The following is a 21546-nucleotide window of genomic DNA, read 5'->3' on the forward strand; positions in this document are numbered from 1 at the left end:
CTCTTCATAAATAACAATTATATCCCAAATTAAAACACTAAGGGACTTATCATTTTTTATCTGGGAGGGTGGGCTAGTCAAAATGCAATTTGGGGGGGGGGGGTCATGTTTTATTTTCTGTGTGTGGAAAAGGGGGGTTCATTTTTTTTTGTAAACTCAAAGAGGGGGGACCAATATTGTTTTCACATGGAAAAAAATAAAGTATAGTTAACATACATCATGAGACAAAATGTCAAGACGAACATAACAAAAGTCAAATCGAAATATATGGTAAACACCATTCATATACAATAAAGATAGACATCACAAGACTTTGCTGATGTAGGAAGCTGCCTTTTTGTGTCATATAAAATGCATAGGTGCTTCATAACTCTTCAGTCGTTTTATTTCTTTCACTTGGATCACTAAATTTGATAAGCATTACTGCCAAGTTTTGTTTTAAATCAGCTTTTAATAGTAGTTCAAGTATAAAATAAAACGCAATCAATAGCAATTTGTGCAAAATTTTATCCAAAAATCCAAAACACGTCGCATCATGAGAGAATATAGTATAGAGCAATAAATTCTCCAATAAATGATCAAATATTCATCTAATCTGCATACAAAAGATGAATATTGATACAAAAGTTGATTCTGAGATGATAAACATTGCTTATGTACCTTTTTGTTTTTGTTAAAACATATGATGGTTGCACCTCAATCTTTTTATCTTGGACATTAATGAGACATTATCGATGAATGCAAATTCATAGGCCGGTTGATATATACATGAACTGTCCTAATAAATCCATGACAAAAAATTGCCAAAATTCAAACTTACTATTTGTTGTTTTTTATTATGAATATTAATTAGTTTGTCTTACAATTTATCTTCATTTGTATAACGAAGGTAATCTGGAGTCATTGGTAATATTACGAGTGATTTCAATGAATTTGGGTTATCTTTAATCTGGTAGATCGAATTCCTATTTACATTTGTTGGTTTCTTTCGAATATTTAATAAGTTTAGATTGTACTTTGTATGGGTCTAAACCCTTGACTCTACTATTTAAATTTTGTACAAGGGTTATGTTGTCCACAACTGTTGTGAATCTTGGTTTGGATTTTTTTCAGTTAAATTATACGATTTGTCTGAGTAAGACAATTACAGTAGAAAAACCTAAATATGAGACAATAGATATTATACGAAATACGAAAGATATTTTTTCCTCCTATGTAGGGGTTTCAAGTCACGTGACCTTTATCGGTAATCGATAGACATTTTGACAGAAAAAAATACAAATTTAAATCCCTTTTAAAAGTAATTTCTCATTTTAATTGATTATTATTCCTTTTAAATGTATCTGCAGGTAATGTTTACCTTTCTTTTGGTGAAGATTTGATAAAAATACTCCAAAGAATAAATAAACTATTAATAGTTTACGTGGAGTAACAAATGTGTAGTCTCCGTCACTGTTTGAAAACGTGGTACTTATTTTTAGCGGAATCTAAAAGCGGCATTCGTTTTCATTGGCTGATCCGCGCGTCATCAAGAGGAAACCCTTTCTGAATGACCAATCAACGGAAAGCGGATTGTCTGACGATTATTTTGGTACATGATAATCCAAGGTGAAAGAGGTCAATGTCAAGTCGGCAATTGTTTTTCTGGAAAATTATGAATTTATCATGGTAAGTTGAACTTATATATAAATTTATCATCGATTTTTGAATTTTTCAGATGTTTTTGAATAAAGAAACAATAATAGTATGAATGAATAATGTTTTATAAGCCGCGGATTTCAAATGTAAACACTGTGACCTTTCGGTAATTTTTTGTTTACGTCGACTTCATTTTATTTTGTAGGACGTAAACAACAGCACAATGAACGATGCCGTTGGCGATTCAACAGAAACTATATTAGGTTAGTTTAACATAATTGTATACATATAATCAAGTCTTTGATAATGCCTAATGATATATTTATGAATTAAATGTATAAAGGGGATTTGTTTGTTGAAATAAAAAAAGGGGGGTCAAAATTTTAAACAAGAGTTTTGTTCATTTTTAAATGATAAGTCATAACAAATTATGTCAAATATCAAATTGGAATGCAATCTTATATGTCATGATAATATGAATTTTAAAATTATTCACTACTTTTTTTACATTCAATAAATTCCAATTTTTGTGATATAAATAGTAAACAAAATGAAAATTGACAAGAAAGTCATGATTATGATAACATTATCACTAGATAAAACTTATTATCTTTGTCAATGAGCACGTTGCTTTGTGGTTCCTTTTTTTTTCTCTTTTCAGGACTGCTGGTCAGTTTTTTTATATTTATTATTGACCATGTCTGGTACATGAACATGCATAATGTTGATTCCTGCTGGATATGACCCTTAATAACTTCAAATCTACAAATGCTGGACGTTTGAAACCTGTACGAGATAGATGACGAGAGATGTATAGACATGCTGCTGCTGGACAGTACTGGCTCCAATGGCAATTCTTTTTTTTCTCAAATACAAACAATAACAGTCTGATGGTAGCCAGTATTGGTATATGTATAAAAAAGTTCAAGAATTCTGAATTGTTTTAGTTATTTTGATTTACATTTGCTCCTGCTGTCACAACACAGATGCTATCATGACACATTTGAATTATTTATCAAAATCTTTTGAAATATAAACAAAAGTGATTAGTTTATTTGAAAATGCTTACTTGTCAATGCATCTGAGGTGGCGACACTTGTAGTAAATTATTTTTGCATGATGTTTTGGTGGTGATTTTATTAATATATAAATCAATTTTAATTTTCAGGTGAAATAAATACAGCTAAAATATTGAATAAAGACATAACAGAGCTGTTTCAAAAAAATGTATTTCAACAAGGGGTTGTGATAGGGAAAGAGAAGTTTCCGAATCTTAATTGGGATTTGTATGATCAAGTTGTACTAAGAACAAAAGTTAACAGAGTAGTTGAGAAAGTTAAGAATTTAAGGAAGAACAATAAGGCCAAATTAAATAGTTTTCTTGAACAAGACTTTCATTTTCCTGTTAAAAAGCCTGTCACATCTTCATTTGAATACCTACAAGAGAATGAAAGAAAAAGAGTGAAAGAAATAGAGAAAGAAAGAAACAGAGCTGTTGGTGAAAATGTGAAATTAAAGAGACAACTCAAAGAAACTGATTTTAATTTAGACAATTTAGAGTTGCAAATTGAACATTTTGAAACTAAGAGTCATATATTGTTAAGACTTTTAGATATAGCAGGGGAAAAATGTAAAGAGACATTGCACCTTAAAAGGGAATGTAAATCTTGGGGAAAAAAATATGATAACTTGTCAAACCAGTTAGACACCAATTTAGATAAATTGCAAGATATGAATGAGCAATTGGCAAGTTTTGGGCCAAGAAATACAAGTAGAAAAATTTAGAAGAAGGGATCAAAAAATTGAAAAGTTAGAGGGTATAATTGATGAGAAACAAAATGAACTAGGCCAACAAAATGTAGAAATACAGTTATTAAACAAGGCATGTGAGAAAAATGTATCTGATTTAGATAAATTAAAGAAAGATAAGAGAAGTCTGTTGGTAAAAGTCTGTAGAATGTCAAAACAGCAGCATTCTTCTAAATTTGATCAAATAAGAGAAGAACATGTTTTTGAAATACAAAATTTAAAAGCTGATATAGCTGCCAAACAAGATAGAATATTAGAATTGGAAGATTTAAATAGCATTTTGGCAGATGATAAAATAGAATCATTTTATGATGGTAAATTCTCAAATGAAGTAAGGGAAACTATCATGACTTTACTCACTGAGTGTGGAGTAAGTCAAAAGAAAGTTAATAATGTAATTAGCATAGTTTTAAAAAATTTGACTGGTAAGCAACTGTCAAGATTGCCAAGTGCTGGTGTGAAAAGCAGACTTTTAATTGAGGCAAAAAGGGTTGCACAAAAGCAGGTAGCAGAAGCTATGCTTAATTATGAGTATGATTTGCCTGATGTAAATGACATGGGCCAAGGACATAAAGGCAACTGCTTACATCAAGATGCCACTTCCAAACATCATAAGCATTTCCAGTCTTTCCAAATTACAACACCTGATAAAAAAACTTTTTCATTAGGCCTAAATGAAGTTGGAAGTGGCGAAGCTGCATCAATCATGTCCTCATTTAAAAACATAATTTCTGACTTGGGACAGGCAGCACAAAATGAGCCTGAGATTGTCTCGCGTTTAACGTGTAGCATTGTTTCAACAATGTCTGACCAAGGGGCAGCTAATCCTCTTTTTAATCAACAGTTAAAGGAATTTAAAGAGAGTCTTTTACCAGACATAGTTGAAAACTGGGAAAACCTTGATATTAATACTCAGACTGAAATGGCCAAGATGTCATCTTTCTTTTGTAAAATGCACATATTTGTAAACATGGCTAGTGAGGTTGACAAATGTTTACAGGTTTTTGAAAGCAACGTTTGTAATGGAAAAAACCCATTTGCATTTGAGTGGAAGGAGAGTGGTGCTTCTCGTCTGACTAGGACAGCGAGCAAAGCCCTAACTCTTCATGGGTGTGAAAAGTCTGGTGTTGGCCAGCACTTTCGCACACATCTGAAAGAAAGAGATATTGATAATAAGCTAATTACATTTAGAGGTCATAGATTTAACCACTTGTTTTATGCTGCTGGGGCAACTTATCATCATTTAAATGATATCATTGATTTTATGGAAAGCTGGGCAGATCCAAATGATTTATTAAAAAGCATTTCTTTTGATGTCAGAGAAAAAGCTTTTGCAAGTGGCATAAGGGCACTGGGAATAATTGACAAATTAATTACAGGTCCTTTTTGGAGAATTATTGAAACATCAAAAAATATCTTAGATTTAAACCCAACTCTTTGCCACTTGCAAAAAAAACTTCAGGAATTGTCTGTTGATGCATCTCCACTTTTAGCTGGTGAATTGGTATTTGAAGGTGTGGAGGTGCATCGAGATTCTATTTTTGATTCATTGTTGAAGGATACTGGTGATCCTGTATCTGAAATGTATACACAGATGGCATTAGAGCTTTGTATAGGTGGTATGCTTCTAATTCTAGAAAGGCAAGCTAAAGACCAACTGCCTGGTGGGAAGTTCTTTGAACCATCTTTTAGGGATCAAATCCATGGTATTTCTGTACCTACAACAAATACATGCTCAGAGAGAGATTTTGCCCAACTTGACATGTTGGTAAGGCTAAAACCTTCTGCTACAACTGTAGCATATGAATCTATAATTATGTGGTCTAACAACAAAACATCAAATTGGCTTTCAAAACTATCAGACACTGATAGAAACAAGATTATAGATGATGCTAGGGTTAGTGCCCCACATATGATTCAGTCATTTAAAACACGACAACAAATTCTTTTCAATAAAAAACTTGAAATTCTAAGAGCAAAGAAAGAAAAAAAGGCAAATAAAGAAAACAAAGAGTACACACAAAAAGTGAAATTAACTGGTCAATTAAATGAGCTTGGTGGTATGTGGGTAACCCAACAACAAATAGAGTGCTACAAGGTTCAAATAGAAGAAAAACCCACATATAATGTATTGTTTAAAGAAGCTTTAATAGCACAACTTCAATTTAGAAAGCAGGTCATTAAAAGCAAAGGGCCTAAGGAGTTATATCAACAGTCATGTAAAGGGAAACAATATTCAATTCAACAACTTGAAAGCAATTTGAAAGAAGTTATTGAATTAAATAAACAAAATGAAAATGTAGCTCCTGTTGAAAATAAACTTCAATATTTATCTTTAAATGAAGTTAATGATAATATTAGCAAGGCAAAGCAAGCTTTAGCACATAAGTTGAATATGGAAAGAAAAAAAATAACCGTTAGTCAGCAAAGTTATTTTTTACCCAAATTCATTGAAACCCCAGAGCTTCTTGTTGGAAAAACTTTTCAGCAAAAATGCAAAGAGGAGGATTCAAATGAAATTTCATGGTGTTCTGGTAAAGTCTTATCAATACATAAATTAAATGGTAAAAAAACAGAATATCTTGTAAAATATGACATCGATGAAAACGATGAATGGCATTTTCCTTTGTTGGTTGACATGTCAAATGGTGACTTGATTATAGCTGATTTGTAGATTAATTGTTTATTTGTGTATCATTATCATATTCTGTTATTGCATTTGTTTGTTTCATCTCTGTCCTTTGTTGGTTGACATGTCAAATGGTGACTTGATTATAGCTGATTTGTAGATAAATTGCTTATTTGTGTATCTTTATCATATTCTGTTATTGCATTTGTTTGGTTTCAACTCTGTGTCTAATACTGCTTATTATCATAAAATAAAGTAAAGTTAGACTATCAATTGATTTTATTTCTCTTTTCATGATTACTGGTTCTGCTGATGTCTAAAAGAACAAGATTAAAACAAAATCCTAGAAAACAAACACCATTGATTCAAATTCAGACAATACAAACAGCTATAATGGATAAGATTTCCAAATAAAACCGAGTAATAAAAAGACACCAACAAAATCTCGACAAATATGCATTACATTTAAATTGACAAACATGAATTCTTCTGAGACAAGATATGAAATATGCTGGGATGGGTAAGCTTTCCTGCTATGTATACTAAACAGTTAATTTCAAATTGTACTTTAAGTGTTTTCTTGGGTCTTCAACATTTTAAATAAGGAATGCAGCTTATAATATTTGTCCGTGGCAACAAATTTTGAGTTCCAAAATTTAGCTGAAAAATTACAGAAACTACTATAAAAAGGGACTAAATAACCTTATATGCATGCAATATCTGGTTAAAAGAGACAATACAATGTATAAACACATTAATTTATCATTTGCAACCATCTACACTCATTTAAAATAACTTAAAAATGAAATAAAACCATCAGATCATGTTATTTCGAGAAACGGTGGCCATCTTGGACGCCATTTTGTTGGCGGCCATCTTGGATTTTTATTATTATTATTACTACAAATTGTGTGGATTGTCAATAGCTTTCAGAAAATATATAGTTTATATACTCTTCTATTGATATTTCAATAGATATTTGACAATAACCCCCTAAATTTGTCAATATTTTCAGCAATTTGGTACCGCCTTTGTATATAGTACTATAAGAGATATTGGTTACAATTTGCTGGTAATTTGGAAAATTGAAATAACCGTAGGTCAGTCAATTTTTGGAATATTTCCTGCAAGTAAAGTTTTTCTTGATTCCTTTTCCTAGATCTTTCCAAATATGCAATAAAATTATACATATAGTAGCATCATTTTTTTCACCTGAAACCCCTAATTGATAGATAACTTTTAAAATATTTCATTTAAATTGATTAAAACAAAATTGTAAAGCATACATGTACGTGTTAAGGAATGACATGGAGATTTATCATTGACAATTCAATGGTAAGAACGAAACCAAGAAAGGATTATTATGTTTAGATAACCACACGTATTTTATTACTATCCCTCCAGATCACCTGATATTACATTCGGCTTTATTGTAACTTTTCTCGACTTTTGACATGATAGTCATTGCCGGGTTCTCTTTATAACATTAACATTTTATTTTTTTGTATAAAGTTAGAGTAACTTGAATTCTGAACATCGAAAGAAACAACCGTAAATTGACCTTACTGATAGAATACATCAAAATAATATTTTCAGATAATAGTTCACTTGTAACTAGTGTTGTCAACGGTTAACCGGTCGAACGACCAAATACCGAATACCAAAAACGCTAACCGGTTAACCGGACTTTTTTTCCAATTTTGATAGATCCGAAATAAATTTGTATTGAAATCATTCATTAAATAGTTAAGTTTTATTAAAAAATTGTCGTCGTGGTAATTAATTTGGCAGATCAATTGTCCAGTATATTGATTGCTACTGTTAATCCTATCAACAAAAAATTAATTAGAACTTGTCTCTCAGCTCGGGGCAAGATCTTAAAGAAACATAATTAATATACATGTTTTTTTAACATGAAACAGTGACTCTAAATCAGTAATGCGATTAAATTTTACGATTTACTTCATTATTTCGTTTCTGATCTAATATTGTTCAAACCTACATCTAAATGTGCAACCTCCGTCGTGCAAGGCTTAGTCTTACTTTAAACGAAATGCTTACTAAAAAATTGTGAAATGCAAACCAATGTGAATGTACTCAATGTATACGTGATAGTACGAGTAACATGTAAACAGAGTAAAGAAACAGGCCGTACGGTGATCTATAGTTGTTAATTTCTGTGTCATTTTGATCTCTTGTGGAGAATTGTCTCATTGGCAATCATACCACATCTTCTTTTTTACAATTAATCATACAAATTGAAACAGTCCACATTATTTTCGGAGACAACAAGTGAAAAGGAAAGAATAATCAGTTTCAGACATATTCAATTCTACGATATCAAGAAGTTTTTATTTTATTTTCTGAATAAATCTGAAGTTGGTACAAACGCTATAGTTGATACGGTGTAGTTGGATATTAAAAGTCAATCTTAGCCAGGAATCCTCACAAACAAGCCTTATAATGCCAAAGGACGAACTTTAATTCTAAAAGCGTAAATTTATGACTTGGATGAAAGGTTGTCAAATTGACACTCATACCACATCTTATATCTATTTGTAGGGTAATATTGATAAGGCTTTCAAACACCAACTCAAACTACCGGTTAACCGGTTAATCGGTCGAACGATTGTCCGAGTAACCGGTTAGGCAAAAGCGTACGATTTGTCAACACTACTTGTAACGGTATAGAGATAGTGCTGAAAAGTAAATATATATGCATTAGATACGTCCGATTCGTTTTTAAGAAAAACATTATAATAAGAAATAATAATTGAAATCGAAAACACAGACCATTAACAGTACATTGATGGAATTCCATACTCTGACTAATTCACATATTTAACTGATGTCTTATTCTGTAAATAACAGATTTGTATTAATTACATCGTTAAAACCGCTTTTATGATTTTAGTTTAAGCTAAAATAGAAAATTTTCTATTTTCTGTGTATCTAAATAATACAAATATATTTAACTTTCTATATAGATATGAAGATAAAAAAAATAACCAATCATTATAATATTATATTCTATTATTATTACCTTTGATAACTATATACTATTAATTTGGCAAGATTTCTACGAAATGACGTGTTTTTTAAATTGACCATATCAAATAAAATGCACGCAGTTCGTTTAGTATAAATTACGTTGTCAAAAAAGATAGACAGGAATAAAATAAAGAGTGAGAAGTAAGAATACAGTATTAAATAAGACGAGCAATTTTCACTGTTGCTGTGAATAAATGTCTGTAACTTAAAACTTTTATTTTCAGTTGTCGAAATTTTCTTATTGATAATACAAATTGATATGTAGTTTACAATAAGCGTGTTACTTACAAATAATAGACAACTTTCATTATAGTTCAATTAAATTGATTTATAATGTAAAGCACACATGATTGCGTTTAGGAAGAAACCGCTTTCATCATTTTATTTTAAGCTAAAATATTTTTTTTCTATTATCCGTGTATTTAAATAATACAACTATAAATAACTTTCTATATAGATATGAAGATAACAAAAATAACCGAATAATTATTATACTATTTTTATTAATTTTGCAATATTTCGACGAAATATTTTTTAAATAGAACTTTGAAATTTTACATGACTGACCATATCAAATTTATACACATAGTTCTATCTGTATAAACTACATTATTGAGAAGGATAGACAGGGATAAAATAATAAGTGCCAGGTAAGAATACTGGTTAAAATTAGACAAGTAATTTTCACTGTTAATAATAATACAGACTTAAGGCGTGTCTGATGCGTTTTTATCAAAAACATTTAAATGAAAAAAAATAAATCTCATCGAAAACATAGATCATTCAGAGTATATTAAAGGAAACATTTACTCAGACCAATTACCTCCCGATCTGTTGTCTTAAGCTGAAAATTGCAGGTTTGTATGAATAACGATGTTAAATCCGCTTTCGTCAATTTCATCTTAAGCTAAACAATTTTTTTCTATTATCTCTGTGTATTTGAATAATACAAATATATATAACTTTCTATATAAATATAAATATAAAAAAATAACCAATCATTATTTTACTATTTTTATTAATTCGGCAAGATTTCAACGAAATGTGTGTTAAATATAACTGTGTTTTTCCAATGATCATATCAAACATAAGACACACATTTCTATCAGTATAAATTACATTATTGAAAAAGATAGACAGGAATAAAAAAAGAGTAAGAGGTAAGAATACAGTATTAAGGTAGCACAATACAAAGATTTTTCATCCCCAATCAGACATCTTTAAACTGATGTAATTCCACTCATCATTCTTTAAATTTTATAAATGAGGTACCAAAAGAAAGAAGAAGGATACAAATTGTGATAATTTCATTATGACATAATTATTACACAATTAATTGTTATGTAATTAGTTGCCATATTGTGATGTCCATACTTGAATGAATTTAGCTTCTTTGTTATTCATAGCATCCCAATATATTTCATAGATTCTTGCACCACACAGTTTGACCTCCAAAACAGGAGGATTTGTTTTGGATCGGTTATTAATTTTTGTAAACTAAGAGGACAGGTTATCTATTTTCTGTACTATTGAACTCCTTTAAGTCTGTGGCTTCTGTTTTTTTTAACTCATGATCAAGTTTATAACAAAATTTCTAAATTACAAAAGGAATGCAACACTCACAGAATACAGAAGGGCAATCAATGAACAAAAGACAAATAAATAAGAAAAATTGATCCCGAAAAATCAGGATCTACATCTGAAGGAGAACAGAACTTTCTTGTCGCAAGGCACTCGCCGTGAACTTAATTTGATATGGCGACAAGCGTTTGGTTTTGAAATTTCCTACATGAGTAAAAAATATACTTTCACTCAATTGGCTTTTCATTATGTTTATGTTTCGCTGAAAACAGAAGTTTAAGATATCAGAAATCAGAAATCAGTTGAATTAGCATTGCGTTAAGACGCCCATTGTTGGAATTGTACCAAGTATTTATAACATTGAAAGTGAAATCATACAAATCACTCTTAAATTCTATAGGTAAAAAAGCATTAAGGATGTCAAGAATTCTTTCTAAGGCGTCGGTTCGTTTGTTACAAACCTACTGCTCCAACAGCGCATTTCTTAGATAAGTGAAATACAATATAGACTCACATACATAGAATCATATGTTAAAATATGATAAATATATAAATAAATATTTAAGAAGGCCTACATATAATATATTAGTCTATATTTAGATCTTTTTTAATCTTTTATGTAATTTAATTCATAAAATATGTGTCATACTTGAACATATAGTCCACACATCTGTTTTTAATTGGATCTTGTTTTAATTAAAGCTAACTTCTTCGTCAGTTTTACCATGTATGTTTTTTTTTATCCTTTAGAAATCACAGAATCCTCACCATCTACACGTTGAAGCTGGTAACTAAAATAATTCCCTTTTGGTAGATTTGAACAGTGCAACTGAACAATTAGAAGACTTTACTATATCAATTTATTAAAAGGATTTACAATGGGCAATAATTACTCAGACGGCATGAATTCTACATACCATTCAATATCTTCCGATGAAAGGGAAATACGTCGGTGGTCTAGTTTCGAATATTATCCTTTCAAGTGCGGAAGACGTAGAATTGTGTATAAAGGTATCTCATTCCAGTCAAAACGTATTGACGAGATCGAAGAACCAACAGATGGAAATTTCCATGGCAAAGGTACTAAAACTAAGAGTAAGAGGGTGAAAACCACCGACAATATTGACAATTCATACTGGTCAAAGCGAAAATGCGTCGTGAAAACGGCAAGTAAAGACGACATTATGATGAACGACAAAAGCAATACGGATTCGCAGTGGTTTAGAAAAATGTTTATCACAGGGAACGACAATATCAGTTTGTTTCGGAAAGAACTAAATATGGACACAGAAAAGAAACTAGGAATTGCTTTTGCTAAATCTTATTTGGCGGAGATAGACAACATGTCATCAGTATGGAACCCAATTTGTTACTATTGTTGTAGATATAAAGGTAGACTTAGCATGGATGACATTGTTTTGATAGAGGACAGAATAGAAGGACCATTCAGGCATTTTATATTCGTCGACGGGACTTGCGAAGATGACTGTCCTGCTATTTTGAACGCGTTTCTCCATTTCACATACCACCAGAGTGAAGGAAAATTGGTTATGTGCGACTTTCAAGGAGCTGAGGAGAAAAGCAATTTCCTTCATCTTACCGTGCCAACAGTTCATTCAATTGAGAGGTCATTTGGACCAAAAGACCAAGGCGAAGAAGGTATTAAAGAAGTTCTATCGAACCATAAATGTAACGAGTTATGTCACAAGGACTGGTTGAAACCGTAGTACGAAAACCAAAACTTTCATAGAATATCCGTATGTGTAATAAATCAAATTAAGATTGGACATCGCCGCAAACTTTTGAAAAGTACAACAAAACAAAATATAAATAAGAGTAAAGAGACCAAAAGGAATACTAAAACACATCTGATGCTAGCTCTGACGAATGGGAAATGGAATTTAAGTTTGAAAAAAATGTATAAATGAGACTTTATAAAACATTGTATAATTACAAATTGAAAGATCAACGAATCTAGTGTATATCTTGAATCAAGTGATTTGTGACCCAACAAACAAATTCCAATTTGAGAAATGTTATCGTTCACGAGATTTTTTTCAATATGAGAAATCATTCTGATGGTATTTATCTACGACAGTTATTTTCTTTTAGAACGATATATCAGACGGTACTAGTCTCAATGAAAAGTACTTTGAGGTATATATCTATATATAACATTATATTTATTTTTAAAAGGTCAAATCCTAACTATCCAACTTTCTGTTCTTATAGTCCATCAGCTGGAAAGGTAAAATTTCAGTTCTGTGTTACACCCCAGGGTACCGCAATTTTTTTGCATAAATCTAAAGAGTAATGTCTGAGGAATATTTTAAGAGGTGTTAGACTATTGAAAAAGTGTCCAAAAGGGGTTAAAAGGGGTCTTATTTAAGAGTATATCAAAAATTTTGTTTAACATATTTATACAGAAAAAAAGAAAAAGTAACCAAGTATTTGGTACTTTTTCTCTTATTAAATTGAACAAATCATATCTTACTAATACGGAGGCTAATTTTTACTTAATTTTTAAATCGTATAGGAGCAAGAAAAAAGGGGGAGGGTTACATCTAAAATCCATGATTTTGAATGAAACAAAGCATACATACTAGTTTTCTTGATAAAAAAGGTTTATTTTTTACATTGAAACATAGAGCATCAAGTAACTAAAGGCAGTTGAACAAAATTCAAAGATAAGATAGGGAAAAAAACATGGAATCAATGACAAACACAAACATAAGCAATGTACATCACAGTCATTAAAAAACACACATAGTACTAAAAAAAATAAAAGAACTGTCAGAGTTTCAAGATCTATATTAAAGTTCTTTTAACAACAGAATCATAACATTTTAAGGTCATGAAGAAGGCCAATCCATAGAATGATCAATCATCTTCAATTTCGTCAACGCCATCTACCGAATTATCATCACCATCATCTTCATCATCTTCGTCGTCATCGTCAGCAATATCAACGATTTGATTATTCTTGTTGCTACAAGCATTCGTACATTTGCAGCCATCTGTCCAGGATAAACCTTGTCGAACACATGAACAGCTTATTAGTATCAATATAGCATCTAACGCTGGCGGTTCGTCTAGCCAATGGATGCTGATCAAATCGTTCTTAACAATCCAACCATGGTTGTTTGCATTGGCGATGGAACCGTGTTGTGTTGAAGAGCAGATTTCCAAATCTTTGCCTGAAAGTTGGTTCGTTTGATGTGCTTCAACATTGCATCTTTTGTTGGGAGCAATAAATGACAATGAACATTTATTCATTGATGTTATTATTCTCGTAACCATCTCGAGAGTTTTTGACAGTTTTTCGCCTATCTCTTCAAAACTTTCACCAAGACGGGATAGACCTTCTGAAAACTCCACAGAACGTGTCAAAACGCGGAATGCTTTGCTTTTTCCTTTACCGGACAAAGTCTTACCGGACACTTACTGAATCACAACCATTAAAAGCGTGAAATCCTGGCAGTGCTCTACAAATATTCTCCCCAAATTTTGTGTCAGCTTTTTCCTGTTTGCTTTAAAGCTCAGTGCATTTTACACTTGTCACTATTTCATTTTCAACAGAAATTTTGTGGCACATACTTCCATGTGATACAAATAAATCAATTCCTTCAAGTGTAAATCTATACGATTGTTTACTCAATTCTGACACAAAGAATTCAAATAGAGCAACTTTGTTTCTACCAACTGACACAAAGTTCTTCCATTGCCGAGGACACGATTGTGATGGTCTCGAAATTGTTGTTATGATTTGCCCTCCCAAGGACCTGCGATCCCGTTTTAATTTTTTTATGGACAATGTGGGATACTGACCAGTGACAAAATCAATGCGGGGAGCTCTTTTTGAAACTGAAAGGATGGTTTCAAAAACAACATTTGCCAAATCAGAAAAAGTACTTGGTATCCTTGTGATGTGATGGATTGGATGACTGCCATGCCATCAAATATCCACATGCTTTCCTCAGGAATAGCTTGTATTTGTCTTTGCAGGTGTACCATCAACGTTTGCAAGAGACCATGGAAGAGGACCTAATTCAAACTGGAGGACCTCTCGCGTATCCAACTGTCTTGTCTGGGCCATTACAAGCAGGCGACCAAAAATATTTCTATCTGCTTTCAATGTGTTATTGTCCTTATCAGCCATTAACTGCTTACCTTTTATTTCCTTTGTTGAAAATGTAAGCAATGATTGTCTTTTGATTGGTTTGAAAATGTCGATTGACTTTTGAACAAGCCGTCCACTGATGAAATTATCTGATGCCAACTTTCCCCTTTCATACGCGTTCAGAAGGTCGCACATTAATTCAGAAGAAGCAACAGTACCCGAGGACAAGCCTGATAACTGCTCAGATGACTCAAATGGATTTGTCCAGCTTTGCAGTGTTTGAATCAATTTCAAAACGTCACTTTTATCTCGCTTCATTTGAGTTTTGCCAAGTTCTTTTTGTGTGGATGTTTCAGGGTTAACTATTCCTGCCAAATCTCGACATTTTGATGATATTGAAGCTCTTTCATGTGCATTTAACAACCAAAAATTAACAAAACTTTTATTTAAACTGAAACCAACAATGCCCCTCTTGTTTTTGTATCTCTGTTCAATTACTCGATTATTTGGTCAACTGAAGATCTAGAAAATTCATGAGAGCTTCTCTGAACACAAAAAACAACTAGATGAAAGATATTGATGCGCATCAGGATGGGTATTTGGCAGATTTTGCATATGAAGCAAATAGACTGACATGTATCGGAAATAGTTTTGACGATCATATGCAAAAAACTGAATGCAAACAAAGTAACAAAATCAGTTGACAATATGTGCAAAATTTATAAAACAAGACTAAATTCATTGAATAGTGATGCAATAAATCCAAGTAAAAAGGAAAGAAAATGAGAAAAAACACTATCAAATGAGGAACAATGTATACATTACGAAAAGCAAATAAATAGTAACCAGATGGTATGTCTAATCGACATATTGTTGTGCCAAAGAAAGTAAAAATTCCCCAACTGACTATTAGACCTTCGTTCAAAGCAATGTTTGTCGATTGAATGACTTTACAATCTTAACTCAATCACTACATAGCTAAAACACAAAATGTAAACAAGCACACCTTTATTGAGTTCGATAGAGTGCACCCTTTCAGAACGCAAAAATTTAACCTTAATTTGTCATTGTTTCATAAGAATTTTTGTTATACATTTACTTTATAAAATAATTTGTCTCACAAAAATAACATAATCGGCAATTTAATGTGTGTTTTCAGTTGCAAATTAATAAGCTTGAAGAGCTGATGTGTGCACTCAGGTATGAATATATTGTCGCCCGAATCGAAGACGGTAATGTGATGATTTCCGGTATTTTACGAGTATTTGCACGTACATATGTTTTATTGAATAATTCATATCCACATCCAAGCGGAAGGTTTGGCATGCCACAAAACCAGGTTCAACCAACCATTTTTATCTTAAAATGCCCTGTACCAAGCCAGGGAAATGGCCATTGTTATATTATAGTTCATTTCTGTGTGTGTTACATTTTAATGTTGTGTTTCTGTTGTGTCGTAGTTCTCTTATATTTAATGCGTTTCCCTCAGTTTTAGTGTAACTCGAATTTGTTTTTTCTCTATCGATTTATGAAAATCGAACAGCGATATATATATACTACTGTTGCCTTTATTTTCACTAAAGGCGATTATGTTGTTGACTCATGCGTTAATAATTAACAGAACACCATCTATTAGTAATATGCTTAACCCTTCTAGAAAAGAGTGCAATGGGTCATCTACTCAAGCCACAAAATATTGACGTCATTATTTCACATGGTAGGAAATGTACAATTGTATTCTAAAAAGATTAAATATAAAAAAAAATGATCAAACAATAAACTGAGATGAAACTTAATGAAACATCAACAAAACTAAAACCAGATTTTGTACTTTTCAATTTTAAGAGATAGGAGGAACCAAGGTTGATGAATTATTTTGTGTTTAAAGTAAATGATTTAAGAATCAGAGTTTAAAACAGTAGATAAAAATGTTAATTTGAAATTTTTGAAATTTTAAGAAATGAGTTAAGATGAACTTTAAAACAAAAAACTCTACAATTTTCTATTACATATATTAATCATCTTGAGTTTTAATGAAAACATAACCTTCAATCATACAATAGATGAATATCAGATTGTTATAAAATGAACAACTCGACGGGTGCCACACGTGAAACCGGATCTGCTCACACTTCTGGAGCACCTAACATCAAAACTAGTTGGTGGCGGGGTGCTTGTTACTTATTCTTTAGTTTTCTATGTTGTGTCATGTTAACTATTGTTTGTCTGTTTGGCTTTTTCATTTTTAGCCCTGTCGTTGTCAGTTTATTTTCCGATTTATGAGTCTGATTGTCTCTCTGGTATCTTTCGTTCGTCTGTTATGGACACTAAAACATGCTAAAGTTACTAGCATGTACTTTTGCCTTGCACAGGGTCATATTTTTCTCGGACTTTTAATGATGTCTTTATACCAAATCTGATGGATGTGTACTGATTCATTTTCAATTTTCCATCGTTTACCTGTTGAAAAGTCTTCCATCAATCATTCTGACTGGACTTCTTCGACTGTGGTATTTGCATGATGTGTCTTGTTTTAACTTTTACTTGTTACATCTTTGACTGTATAAAGAAGGAGATAGTCTCACCTTTCATATAAAAATAGTATCAGTCATAGAATTCCTAACATAAGTGATGTTATTTTTTTTTTATAAAAGTTACTGGCACTTTATTTAAAATTTAAAATGCACAATTATAAGTTATATCCCTTGGTTACGTATAACCCATTATTTTCCTATAACTATATAGGATACACTCACTTTGTTCAAAATTTGAATGAATTCAGTCCCATTATTTATGAGAAGATTATTATTTCCTTCAAACAAATCTTGACAAATCATACGTGTACCACCTTTTTGCAGTTTCCTAAAAGTCCATGAAATGCTCTGTCCGCAGTTGCATTTTAATACATGCATTATGTCATCCAAATGTGATGAACTTTGCTGCATGGTAACAGTTATTTTCAAGCAACTTATTTCAGAAGCACAAATTTGATAATAAAAATGTTTTAATAGTAAAGTTATTCCCCTTCATGGTAGGTAGCATTTGTTCGTTGTATCTAAATAAAGGCAACAGTAGTATACCGCTGTTCAAAACTCATAAATCCATGGATAAAAAAAAAATTGGGGTAACAAAGTAAAACTAAGGGAAACGCATTAAATATAAGAGGAGAACAACGACACAACATTAAAATGTAACACACACAGAAACGGACTAAGCATTAGACAAAAATCCTATGAGAATAACAAATATAACATCAAAACCAAATACATGAATTTGGGATAGATAAGTACCGTGACACGTCTTAAAGTAATGTGAACTCACACTCATAAGAGAAAACAAACGACACAACTTTAAAATGTAACACACACAGAAACGAACTATAATATAACAATGGCCATATTCCTGACTTGGTACAGGACATTTTTAAAGGAAAAAATGATGGGTTGAACCTGGTTTTGTGGCATGCCAAACCTCCCTTTTTTATGGCCATGTGAAATAAAACATTAAAATGACAACACAACATTACAGGACTACAATATAAATAAATAGGAGAACATAATTGACGAAGAATCACACGAATAATAGCTAACAAAAGTAAAATTTTAATATCTAAGAGCTATGTTGAGAAGCAAATATTTTATTTAGCTGATGTAAGTAATTTTAACATCCAATATGATTGCCTCCAAATACAATTCTAAAGCTACAAATGTTTATTTATTAAGGTAATAATGTATATGAACTTTTCACCAATGCTCTTAATTGTAAGAAACGAAAATTTGTACCAAGGAATAATTACACCAAATTGTGAATTTAAAATCAGATATAGCCTACACTGGAAACGGATTTAAAACAAGTCTATATCTACTCAACTTTTCATGACAAACTTTATCAGTATGAATTATATTCTTTCTTACTGTTTAACATTAAAGTGGAATAAAAAAATAACATACATTATACCTGATGATTACAAACAATTTAATTCTCCACAGAAAAACATACCATGATTTTCAGAAATCAGTTTCTCAGCTCCTTTAGTGGTAAACTGATTTTTCCTCATTGCAGCGGTCCGCAGGTTTCGTTATTTTCCTTTTTAGTAGTTTCAGCAATTTCTTTTTTTGAAGATATTTATTCTTTAATTTCTTAGCTGCTTTTGTTGACCCTATATGAAGCATATCATCTTCTTCAAGTACAAACAGGCCGCTGTTCGGAACATTAAATTTCAAGATCTGTAGACTTAACTTCCAATTGTGTTGATATTTTTCTAAGCACATGGATCATGTCCTGGCAATGATATGCAATATCTGTTAATTGCCTAAATGCACTGCCTACTAAATTCCTTTGTCTCTTGATTGCAGATATATTTATTTGTTGAGTCTCATGTGGATGACTTTTATTGCTGTGTTCCTCTGTTGCATTTTCAGGTTGAGCTGACAAACAGTTGTTGGATGGGCCAATGTCAAGACCTATGAACGGATTGTCCAGGAAGAGATTCCCATTCCCTACTACGAACAGTTTGAGTGTCAAATATTGCAAAAAAAATGTTTTCAGGGAAGATGATTATCCCTCTAGTCAGGACAGTCACATGGTGGTAAGCAGACATGGTTGGCATTGGTATTGACTTCATATACTTTATCTTGATGAGTCTGAAAATATACACCACTACTTATTTCGTCAACATTGGAATGGTTTATTTCTCAGCTTCTCGCCATCTTTTAAAACAGAACTGCACAACATTCTTTGGTTTGTTTTGAAGAAAAGCTGGAATGGTTTCTGCATGAGCTTTGGCCAGATCTGATGAAGCGGCATTTATCTGTAGATACCTGTTATGAATAAGCATTAAATTAAAGTTGAGGAAGAAGTCTGGTTCTGAATATTTCCAAAAAAAAAATAATTTCAAAATTAAAATCGTCTCGTTTGTCATAAATGTTAGTACCGAGATGACCCTGTCGAATTCAAAGTACAAGTCTGAAATGTATAAAGGAAGTCGTGTCTGTTGTTTCATTAATTTCTAGTTCTGGGTGGATATATTAATGACATTTCTTTAGATTGTTAATGGAAAGTAAATCATCAATACATCTGAATGTGAAATTAATCAATCTGGCTTCTTTGATCCACTTGCTTTTGACAAGTGTCAGACGGAAATCCAACTCATATGAAAATAAGAAAAGGCCGACAAGAGGCCCACAATTGCAGACTATTTGTTGAAAGTTTTTCTCCAATTACAACAAATGTTGTCAATAAAAAACAACAGCATACTAGTCACTTGTTCTTATGTATAGCATGTTTTACCTTTTTGTTTTCCATTAACAAATTATGCCGTATGGTATCCAAAAGTAAAAAAAATATAGCGTATGCTACCGTTTTTTTGTTGTTGCAAAGCATTGTTATTTTTTTCTTTTAGGGACTGGTCATTATTTATCTTGAAAACAAGAATGTGTCCCCAGTACACGGATGCCCCACTCGCACTATCATTTTCTATGTTCAGTGGACCGTGAAATTGGGGTCAAAACTCTAATTTGACATTAAAATTAGAAAGATCATACAAAACTCTAATTTGACATTAAAATTAGAAAGATCATATAATAAGGAACATATATACTAAGTTTCAAGTTGATTGGACTTCAACTTCATCAAAAACTACCTCGACCAAAAACTTTAACCTGAAGCGGGACGAACGAACGGAGCCACAGACCAGATAACATAATGCCCCTCTACTATCGTAGGTGGGGCATAAAAAGTAGGTGTGTCATGAGAAAAAAATGATAACTGAGAGAGTGGGACACTTCTTTTCAGGTTGACTAAGCACGGGGGGTTATGACTTTATTGCCATAGATGGTGTATTGAACAATGCAGAAGCTGTAACTAACCTTGTCGAGTAGTTTTGTGTTGATGAAATTCGTGTTCAAGCATATGTTACTCGTATTGTTAACTTGAAAAATGCCAAAAATATTCGAACAAATGATAGAAAGTTACAAAATGTTAGAAAAATACGTAAACAATATGTAGACATTGACGGGGAAAGGCTTGCCTTAATAGATAGAAATTTGTCTGCTTGTTAATGATTTAGACAAAGATATAGACGAACACAAACTATCTAAAAGAGAGAGAAAAAAGTGATAAAGTGAAATTAGTAACAAGACATGTCCTTAGCAATTCAGAAAAGCGAGACAAATGAGGATTTAATCAGAGAGTAGTGAGTGATGACGAGGCAGATAATAGTGTAGAGAATGTAGAGGAAGAGTGTAGTGATTAGGATGAGATGGGGGAGAATGAAGAAGAGAATCTGATGACAATGATCATGATGGTATTGGTGAAAATTAATCAGATGAGGGTGTTGTTTATTTTAAAACCAGAAGTGGAAGGCAGGCAACACGATTAAATTTGCATTAATAATGGTTATACATGTAATATATTATATATGATATATGTCGCATTGCTATTCGTCATGTTATTTGATTTGAATATTTCATTTTCCTTTCAATTTTTTACATTTTTAAAAGCAGTTTTGAAGAAAATAACTCTATATAGGTATATAATGTTCTTTTATTTGTATTTGTTCTATTATTAATATAACTTGTACTGTTTAGTCTGTTTTCGGTTTTATCCATTTGACGTGGCTCGGTACTTATACATCCCTTCAATGTATTGCTTGTATTATCTCGTTTTTGTTGGTGTTTTTGGTTTTTGATGTGACTTTTTGTGTTTCTTAGGTACATAT

At 31.8% G+C, this 21546-nt stretch overlaps 2 protein-coding genes across 5 annotated transcripts; both read left to right on the plus strand.

Moving 5' to 3' along the window:
* The first annotated feature begins 1591 nt into the window (after positions 1–1591).
* Positions 1592–6121, plus strand: LOC139506907 (uncharacterized). The gene has a single exon (XM_071295577.1). It carries the CDS (start codon positions 3374–3376, stop codon positions 6119–6121), a length of 2748 nt encoding a protein of 915 aa, XP_071151678.1. The 5' UTR covers positions 1592–3373.
* A 3035-nt stretch (positions 6122–9156) lies between these two features.
* On the plus strand, positions 9157–12454 carry LOC139506906 (alpha-protein kinase 1-like). Of its 4 annotated transcripts, none has more exons than XM_071295574.1 (2): positions 9157–9268; positions 11459–12454. In XM_071295574.1, exon 2 carries the CDS (start codon positions 11587–11589, stop codon positions 12433–12435), a length of 849 nt encoding a protein of 282 aa, XP_071151675.1. In that variant the 5' UTR covers positions 9157–9268; positions 11459–11586; the 3' UTR covers positions 12436–12454. The 4 variants fall into 4 exon arrangements, with proteins under 4 accessions (XP_071151675.1, XP_071151674.1, XP_071151676.1 ...); XM_071295573.1 differs by lacking the exon at positions 9157–9268 and adding an exon at positions 9674–9777; XM_071295575.1 differs by lacking the exon at positions 9157–9268 and adding an exon at positions 9836–9984.
* Positions 12455–21546: the final 9092 nt, after the last annotated feature.

This window comes from Mytilus edulis, unplaced genomic scaffold (genome assembly GCF_963676685.1).
Source record: "Mytilus edulis unplaced genomic scaffold, xbMytEdul2.2 SCAFFOLD_168, whole genome shotgun sequence".
NCBI classification, from domain to species: domain Eukaryota; kingdom Metazoa; phylum Mollusca; class Bivalvia; order Mytilida; family Mytilidae; genus Mytilus; species Mytilus edulis.